The following is a 10,044-nucleotide window of genomic DNA, read 5'->3' on the forward strand; positions in this document are numbered from 1 at the left end:
CATTGTAACATGGAACTAAGCATCTGACCACCCATACTGGTTCACATGTTACTCAAAGGTGTCGTCTGTTAAGAATGCAGTCGGCACGGTACCATCGGGATTCGATCGTCGATCAATGGAAACGTGTCGACTCTTCAGGTGAATCACATTTCTGCTACAATAGGTCGATGGTCGTCTCCAAAAACGCCGTCATCGAGGTGAACGGATGCGCGAAACGTGCAGCGCGCAACGGACGCAGGCTGGTGGGAGCAATACTATGCTTTTGACGACATTCTCCTGCGTTCGCACGGGAGACTTGGTAGTAATCGAAGACACGTTGACAGCTGCGAACCACCTGCATCCCTTCATGTTTGATGTTTCCCCATTTTGCGATGCCATCTTTCAGCAGTATAATTGTCCGTGTCTCGGAGCCACAACGTGCTACAGTGGTTTGAGGAGCATTGTGAAGTCAGGTTGATGTCTCTGTGACTAAATTCGCGTGATGTAAATCCTATGGAACCCTTCTACGTCGCTATCGGGCGCCATCATCGCGTAGGGGAATCGGTGGCACGTTATTTCGCGTAATACACGACCTGTGCGTAGAAATCTACTGTCACATACCTCCACAAATCTACCCTCAAACTGTCGGATCGCTGATACTTAGAATCAGTGGTGTATTTCGTTCCAAAGTAGGACAAACAAACTATTAAGCAGGTGGGCGTAATATTTTGGCTCATCAGTGTTCATTTCAAAGGTGACGGACAGAATGGGTCTTATATTGCATAAAACCTGCATAAATATTTACAAACCGATGAAGAATGTCAGAGTGTCTAAACTCAGTAATGAAGAAAAAGAACTCAGTTGCAAAGTCTGCAGTATACCACTTACCTTATTCATGTGAAGATATCTGTGTTGGAATAACCGGACTATTCACCGATGCCAGATTCATCGAACATAAGCAGTATTGCACAGGTGGAGAAATCGGCCGTGATGGTGTTTTCATTATGTGAGTCCAGTCACACAATTAAATTAACCGACACGCTATTCTCGCTGTGGATAAGAGCTACCGTGCCCGCCTGTTCAGGGAAGCCGTTGACGTTCAGAGACATAATAGCTTTAAGGAGAAAGAAGAGCGCCTCACAACAAACGGATGCTGGATTACTGACTGCAGCGTACCAGCGTTGCAGGTAACAAGGGCAGAACAGCAGCGGGAGCGACCAGGGAGAGACCCTCTGACGTTGGCGCGTCAGACCTTAACGCGCCTGTCGACATTACTGTTTAAGTAGCCTTCTTAATCAAATGTTGTGACCTTGGGCTTTTCGAACTACCTAGCGTCGTGTTACAATGAAAATGCTACAGACAAACAGTTATGAAACATTGCGTTTTTGTTTGTTCAATTATGAAATCGGAATTTTATAGAAGGCAGTTATTGTTTTTATTGACATGATAAGTGGTAAGCTGAGGTACCACAAATAACACTGCATGGCCCAATATAATCACACGGCAAATAATAACAAGACATTCATTTAAACATGCAATCAGTTTATATTGCTAATCACGCGTAATGTAACTTCGCTGATATAGTAAAAGATGCTGTGCATTGAGTAAGGGATTTCTATATGACTGCAATGGCTTTTAGTAATATTGCCATAAAAAATACATGAAGGGAAATGAAATGAATTTCCGCGTTCAACAGCATTTCAAAGTAGTTGCTGCTTACATTTTCTTATGACACGATTTCAAATGAAATGTTGGAAGAAAAACATCCATTTACATTGAAATTATTTTTAAGTATGTAAAGTCAATATGTTATATCCTAGCCAGTAATGCCAACCGAGCCCGCTGCCAAAAGGTTGGCAGCATCAAAGTCCGGACGCCGTCCGCATAAGCAGCGCCAGCGAGACAGAAAATCGCCGCAAGTCTGCGCGCGCCACCGCTGGCTTCTGGCTTCTTAAGCGCTGGAGTCGCGAGCGCTAGGACAGTTCTGTATTCGCCGCTCAGTTGGATACTCGCCACCGAATTGTGTACTGGCTAGTCAGTTGTGTGTTCATTGCAGCAGAGTTGTTGTTTGTCGTCAGCCGACGCTGACCTAGCCGCTCCGACTCGAACTAGACAGATTTCTGTAGACACAGAGTTCACTACTGTGTTTCTGTATCTTCGTTAATAAAGATAAGTACCGACTTTTATTTAATCAGAGTGTTTGGGTTTTCATCTTTCTGTTCACTGCTCCAGCGGACCGGTCGGCCCGCTATTAAAAGTGTGGCGGTGACTTCGTAAGCCGTTTCTACAGCGAATTGTTTGTCGCTACGAACGCCGCCACAAAACTGGCGACGAGAACTTCCGAACTCGTGTGCAGGGCTGGTTCAACTTGTTTCTGGTTATACTAATTATAGCGATAAAATTTTGGGGGCTGGTTTAATTTGTGTTCACTATGTCTGCCGACTTACAACAGTTGATCTTGTTACAGAGTCAGCAAATACAAAGTCTGGTGGAAGCAATCGCCAAACAAGCGGCTAATCCTCCAACACAAAAGGAACAAGCACAGGCAGCACCACCTTTCCGTGCTTTTGATGCATCAAGAGAAGAATGGCGAGAATATTTCGCGCAGTTGCAGGCGCACATGACAGTCTACAAAATCACAGGTACTGAGCGGCAGCTTTATTTAATTTCCACTGCAGGCGTGGAAGTCTATCGACTACTTTGTAAGTTGTTCCCGGAATCCCAGCCAGAAGCTTTAGACTATGACGTTGTTGTTAACAAGCTTGCTGAGTATTTCGAGTCGCGAGTTCATGTGGCAGCAGCCAGATTCAAGTTCTTCAGATTAAAGAAACTGCCACATCAATCTAATAAACAGTGGTTAACAGATTTACGGGGCCTCACCTGTCAGTGCCGATTTAATTGTGTGTGTGGAGCTTCCTACAGTGATGTCATGTTACGAGACGCTATTACTCAAAACACTGCAGATTCTCGTATTCGTGCTGCTATCTTAAAGTTGCCTGACCCGTCATTAGAGACTGTGATGAATATCATTGAAGCCCAAGATACTTTTGACTATGCTGAGTGTGAGTTGATCAGCCATGTACTTCTCAAATTGCCTGTGCTAAGCAAGTTATGTTACGCCCGCGGCCCCACCGGCAGAGTCAGACTGTAAACACTAGCCGGGAGCGTCATGTTAACCACATTCGTCGGCCGCGTGTGCAAAATGATAGAGTTAAGTCTTGCCCTAAGTGTGTTCTTGCTCATCCTCGTGAACGTTGCCCGTTAAGAAACGCGGATTGTCACTTTTGTCAAAGGAAAGGACACATCCAGACTGTTTGTTTGCGTAAACGCAAGAACAATTCTAGTGCTGCCCAGCCCATGGATATTCATGTTCTTCAAAGCCAGCCCGCCCAGAAGGTCGCGTTTAAAGACTCTTCCACGGTTCGTGTGGGTAATAAACTTGTTCGCAATAAGCCACCCACCCAGCCCTCTGCTATGCGACCCAAGCGTAATTCAAACGCTGTAAAAAGTAATGTACAGACTGCAAGTGAAGCGGGAGTTGTTGTTCCACCCGCCCAACCCACGAATTGTCGTAAGCAGCGAACACGCGCTAAACGCGCTGATTTTGTGTCTTCCGCCTCCACTGCACCGATCCAGAGACAGTGTAATAAACTATTGTGAAGCTACGCATCCAGGATAAGACCTTCAATTTTCAATTAGACACTGGTGCGTCTGTGACTCTCATCAATAGTGCTACGTATGCGGCTATCGGCCGCCCTAAACTTTCAGCGGCAAAACATTCTTTGGCTACTTATAGTGGAGAACAAATTCCTGTGTTAGGTGTGTGTAGCGTGCCAGCCACATTCCGTGGCAATACAAAAACAGTTTCATTCACAGTGCTCCGCGCTACAGACAGTGTAAACATTTTCGGATTAGACTGTTTTGACTTGTTTGGCCTGTCTATCCAAGACAATGTGTTGCAAATTAATTCTGTTGTTGTTCCTCAAGACAGCATAACCGATTTGTGTAAACGATACAGTGACATATTTAAAGACGAACTAGGTTGTGCTGCGAACTTTGCCGCTCATATTACGTTAAAAGATAATGCTCAGCCTCGATTTTGTCGTGCTCGTCCGGTGCCTCACGCCCTCCGGGCACCTGTAGAAGATGAACTTCGTCGTTGGCAAAACAACGGTGTTATTCAACCCGTTTCAGCGAGCCCGTGGGCTTCTCCCTTAGTTATTATAAAGAAACCGTCTGGCAAGTTACGTTTGTGTGCTGATTTTAAGTCGACAGTTAATCCTCAGACTGTCATTGATTCTTTTCCTTTGCCTAGACCGGACGAGCTGTTGGATAAGTTAGGGGAAGCTCGTTTCTTTTCCAAAATTGATCTCCGTGAAGCATATTTGCAATTGCCCCTCGACGAGCAATCACAACAGTATTTTGTCATAAACACGTCGTTGGGGTTGTTCCGTTTTCTGCGTTTGCCTTTTGGTTGTGCGTCAGCTCCAGCTGTTTTTCAGCGTTTTTTGTCACAACTTCTGGCTAATGTGCCATCGTGTTGCAACTATTTAGACGATATTGTTGTGTCCGGTCGGACGCCTGCTGAACATTTCCGTAATTTGGAGTGTTTGTTTAAAGTGTTGTCTCAGGCAGGCCTACGTTGCAACATCGATAAATGTTCATTTTTCCTTACGGAGCTGGAATATCTGGGACATGTTATTAATGCTCAAGGCATTCATCCCTCCCAGTCACATTTAGCAGCTATTTGTGATTTGCCCGCCCCTCGCAATCTGCATGAATTGCAAGCAGTTCTTGGCAAATTGACATATTATATTAGGTTTATACCTAATGCATCCCAGATTACTGCACCGTTGCATCGTCTCCGCCGTAAGGATGTTCCGTTTGTGTGGTCAGCTGATTGCCAATCAGCCTTTCAGCAGCTTAAAGCGGCTTTATTGACTGATCGTTGTCTGGTCCATTACGACCCTAACAAGCCTCTGGTGTTAGCTTGTGATGCCTCTTCTTTCGGCCTCGGTGCTGTGTTGTCTCACCGAGTCGGTAACACCGAACGTCCTATTGCGTTCGCATCTAAATTGCTCAACAAAGCTCAGTGTCATTATAGCCGATTGGACAAGGAAGCGTTGGCTATTGTGTTCGGTGTCACAAAATTCCATCACTACCTCTATGGTAGACAATTCTATTTAGTAACAGATCACAAGCCCCTGACGTCACTGTTTCATCCGTCTAAACCAGTTCCTCAGCGGACAGCTCAGAGACTACAACTTTGGGCTCTTTTGTTATCACAATACCAGTATGAGATACTGTGTCGCCCTACAGCTCAGCATGCAAACGCTGACGCGCTTTCTAGATTGCCGATTGCTGTGGATGATGTCTTCGATTCCTCTGACGACTCTTGCCATCAGATTGACGCCGATGAGCATCAATCCCTCCGGGATTTTCCGATTGATTATCGTCAGGTGGCACGTGAGACAGCTACGGATCCTCATCTGAGTTTACTATTACGTTTTGTTCAACGTGGTTGGCCGTCCAAGGCAAAGGACATATCGGATCCTGTGGTTCGTCGCTATTATCCGCAACGTCATCTGTTGTCTGCTTCGCAAGGAGTTTTGCTGTTACGCACCGAGAATGACCAGCTTCGTGTAGTGGTTCCCCAAGTGCTCCAATCCAAGGTCCTCGACTTGTTGCATCAAGGTCATTTGGGAGTGGTCCGCACCAAGCAACTTGCCCGCCGTCATTGTACATGGATCGGCATTGATAAGCAGATTACGCAGATGTCTACAGATTGTTCGACGTGTGCCGAACACCAAGCTGCTCCGCCTCAACGCTATTTTGAGTGGGCACGCCCTGCCGGTCCCTGGCTGCGAGTACATATTGATTTCGCTGGTCCATATTGGAATTCTCGTTGGCTCATCGTGATAGATGCATTTAGTAATATTCCGTTTGTTGTGCTCATGCAGTCTACAACGTCTGCACAAACTATACAGGCGCTGACTTCCATTTTTTGTATTGAGGGTCTTCCAGAAGTTTTAGTGTCTGACAATGGTCCACAATTTACCTCTGCTGAATTTGAAAGTTTTTGTTCTGCCCATGGCATTCGCCATGTTCTTACTCCGCCGTTCCACCCTCAATCGAATGGTGCAGCGGAACGATTTGTCCGCACATTCAAGGATCATATGGACCGCCTTCGTGCTACGCACTCTCGTCGGCAGGCCCTCATCACGTTCCTGTCGTCGTACCGGACCACGCCACGCGACGGCCCTTCGCCTGCGGAGCTTCTCCACGGCCGTCGTCATCGCACCCTACTACGGTTGTTGCACCCCCCGGATCGACCCGCCGCTTCTGAGCATCGCACGCGGTTTCAGCGCAACGACGCCGTTTTTTTCAGAGTTTATCACGGTCGCCGTCGTTGGGAACGTGGTACCGTGATAAGTGTCCAGGGTCGCGGTTTTTATATTGTTCAAGGTGCTACTGGGGTGCACAGGAGGCATCAGAACCAGTTGCGCCGCGCTGGCCGCCCGGATTCTGCCGCTCGTTCTTTGTCCACAGATTTGGTCCGCGGCGGGTTCCAGCCGCGCCTTCCGACTTCGCTGCCGCCCCCAAGGCAGCAGCAGCAGCCGTCGCCGCTACCACGCCGACAGCCCGTCCCGTTGATGCCTCCCGCGCAGCTTCATCCGGGAGCGCCCCAGGTGGTCGCTCCGGCGCCTGCGGTCCCTCTTCAGTCGCCACCGCCTTCGGAGCAGATGGACGTCGACCCCTCAGCCGGGCCGCCATCCCAAGCGGTGGCTGTGCAGCCTGTCCTGCAGCCGCTTTCCTTGGGCACCCCCAAGGAGTATGACACCGCAGCGCCTTGTCCGGCGCCCACTCAGCAGCCGTCGACGCAGCGTCAGGAGACGCTGCCCCTCTTCGTGGGTCCCGACGCCCCGTCGCGTCCAGTACCAGAAGCTGCGCCCGTGGTCACAGGCGTGCACCCTGACCTCGGTTTTCATTCGGTGTTTCCCGAGGCCCCGCGCAGCCAATGCTGGGGTGCGGACCGGGGACTGCCACCGACAACAGTCTCCGCCGCGGTCTCTTCTGCTACGCCTGCGGCCAGACCCCTCCCCCGCCGTCGACGCTCGCCACGTCATTATTCCACGACGGTGCGGCGATTTGGGGGGGGGGGGGGGGAGGAGTGTTATATCCTAGCCAGTAATGCCAACCGAGCCCGCTGCCAAAAGGTTGGCAGCATCAAAGTCCGGACGCCGTCCGCATAAGCAGCGCCAGCGAGACAGGAAATCGCCGCAAGTCTGCGCGCGCCACCGCTGGCTTCTGGCTTCTTAAGCGGTGGAGTCGCGAGCGCTAGGACAGTTCTGTATTCGCCGCTCAGTTGGATACTCGCCACCGAATTGTGTACTGGCTAGTTGTTGTTTGTCGTCAGCCGACGCTGACCTAGCCGCTCCGACTCGAACTAGACAGATTTCTGTAGACACAGAGTTCACTACTGTGTTTCTGTATCTTCGTTAATAAAGATAAGTACCGACTTTTATTTAATCAGAGTGTTTGGGTTTTCATCTTTCTGTTCACTGTTCCAGCGGACCGGTCGGCCCGCTATTAAGTGTGGCGGTGACTTCGTAAGCCGTTTCTACAGCGAATTGTTTGTCGCTACGAACGCCGCCACAAAACAAAACTCAATCAAAAAGTCATGGAGGAACTGCAATTAACAAAACATTTCTTGAGGAACTCAGTTTGGTGGTTAAGTTCTTGACGTTGTCGTGGAAAATTTTGTGGCGTTTCTGACGCACTTTTACGTATCATAAAAAGGACAATAAATTTCTTCTTTCCTCCTTAATACATCGCCGCCGCAATTACTACAAGCCACGCTGTTCGTTGAGATAACACTGAGATAGCATTGCATTCCAAGCACAGACACAGCCACATAGTCCGCAGCTCGTGGTCGTGCGGTAGCGTTCTCGCTTCCCACGCCCGGGTTCCCGGGTTCGATTCCCGGCGGGGTCAGGGATTTTCTCTGGCTCGTGATGACTGGGTGTTGTGTGATGTCCTTAGGTTAGTTAGGTTTAAGTAGTTCTAAGTTCTAGGGGACTGATGACCATAGATGGTAAGTCCCATAGTGCTCAGAGCCACAGCCACATAGTCAAAAAGCCACTGATTATTACTCCAAGCTTTTACAATAAATAATATCCTTGAACAGAGCAGACGTAATAAAAATATTTGCATATTTTTGTTTTTCTCACTACCCATTCTATTGTTTCTGTATTGTAGGAAATTCATCATAAAAATAATAAAATTTATAATTGAAGTTGCGGTCACTATCAAAAAGAAAATGAAAACATTTGCATTATTTCCATCATGGCAGCAGGAACACCAGCAACCGTTACGAAATTGTCTCGAATGAAAAATAGTCCACAGTTGCACTAATTATGTTTATTTTAAACCTTGACCATGATTTCTGCTATAATAATACAGCCTTCTTCAGAAGTCATAAGTTTTTAAAAATGAAAAATGTCAGCCCAGCGGCTGCGTCAAGATCTATAAAATAACTTCAACAGACATAAGCCTGTTTCGATCGTAAGTAAAACAGATGCAGTGGCGGAGGACATTCGGTGCCATATGCAATTTAACTTGTGATCGAAACGGGCTAATGTCTGTTGAAGTCTTTATTTTATTTATCTTGACGCAGCCGCTGGGCTAAGACATATTTCATTTTTAAAAGCTGATGACTCCTGAAGAAGGCTATATTATTATAGCAGAAACCATGGTCAAGGTTTAAAGTAAACGTAATTAGTGCAACTGTGTGCTGTTTCTCATTCGAGAAAACATTTACACCAGCAGTTCCATACACCATTAACAGGCGGCTCTGTCCATTTGATTTAGAACACATAGGCATAGATATTGAAATACTTCATCTAACGTATTTAAAATTTCTTAGAAGAAAGGAAGTATGTTATGTATTAGTGCATGGAATGTGTGTGTGTGGATTCTAAATTGTATTGTCGTCCAGGATTTACTGCGTTATTAGAAAGTACATAGACTGTCCAGTCATGTTTCGGAGGCCGGACAGCTACGAGACGTGCAGGAAGGGAGTCTGCGGTTCTCGAAGGTATAGACAGGGCTGTGGAGCTGTGCCGTGGCCAAGTGCGCTACGTTTCTCTACTGATATCCATGCCGAGAACAGCTCGATCGAGGTGGGCCTACAGATACTCGACTGGGGTTTAATTCCGGGGAGTTTGGTGGCCAGAGGAGTATGGTAAACTCATCTTGGTCCTCTTTGAACCATCCACGTACACTGCCAGTTGTGTGAGATGCTGCATTGTTCTGTTGGTAGTTACCATCGTGTCGAGGAAAAACAAACTGCGTGTTGTGATAGACATGGTCCCCAAGAATACATACATACCTGAGTTCATCCATGGTGCCTTCCAGAACGATGCGATCATGCCACGGAAACATCGCCCAGCTCATAACGCTACATCCTCCAGCCAGGAGCCTTCCGATGGTTGTTGTAGGGTGCTTGCTTTCAGACGGCCATCTGTCCGATGGAGTATAAAACGAAATTTATCTGGATAGGCCAACTCGCCAGTCAATGGACAGTCAGTTGCGGTACTGGGGTGCAGATTCCAGGCTTTGTCGCCTCTGAGCAGCATTCAGCACAGGTGCGTGAAACAGGCGTCTGCTACGGAGGCCCGTAGGCAGCAAAGTTCGCTGAACAGTCGATGAGGAGACAACTTGTAGCTCCTCGGTTCGTCTGGGCGGTCAGCTGCTCAACAGTAGCACGTCTGTTCGCCCGTACACATCTCCGCAGCCGTCGCCTATGGTCCGTGTGGCACCACAATTGACTCGGCGCCGGTTTTGCGTAGCGCCGTTTTGTCATGCACATTGTGCTTTAGCCACGGCGGTATGCGAAATGTTTACAGACTTAGTGGTTCCGAAATGCTTCCGCCCTTGGGCCCAAACCAAATGATTTTGCCCTCCTGGACGGCAGATATACGGTTCAGTTCCCACAATACTCAACGGCTGCATTGTATTCCGCGTCCCCAAGACACTGTAATATCTCTTTATATTCGATGAATT

General features: G+C 47.9%; 1 protein-coding gene across 1 annotated transcript; it reads left to right on the plus strand.

Moving 5' to 3' along the window:
* Positions 1 to 3,336: 3,336 nt before the first annotated feature.
* LOC124622878 (vegetative cell wall protein gp1-like) lies at positions 3,337 to 8,668 on the plus strand. The gene is made up of 3 exons (XM_047148670.1): positions 3,337 to 3,466; positions 6,529 to 6,944; positions 8,657 to 8,668. Exons 1-3 carry the CDS (start codon positions 3,337 to 3,339, stop codon positions 8,666 to 8,668), a joined length of 558 nt encoding a protein of 185 aa, XP_047004626.1.
* The last annotated feature ends 1,376 nt before the right edge of the window (positions 8,669 to 10,044 follow it).

This window comes from Schistocerca americana, chromosome 7 (assembly GCF_021461395.2).
Source record: "Schistocerca americana isolate TAMUIC-IGC-003095 chromosome 7, iqSchAmer2.1, whole genome shotgun sequence".
In the NCBI taxonomy this organism is placed as follows: Eukaryota; Metazoa; Arthropoda; class Insecta; order Orthoptera; family Acrididae; genus Schistocerca; species Schistocerca americana.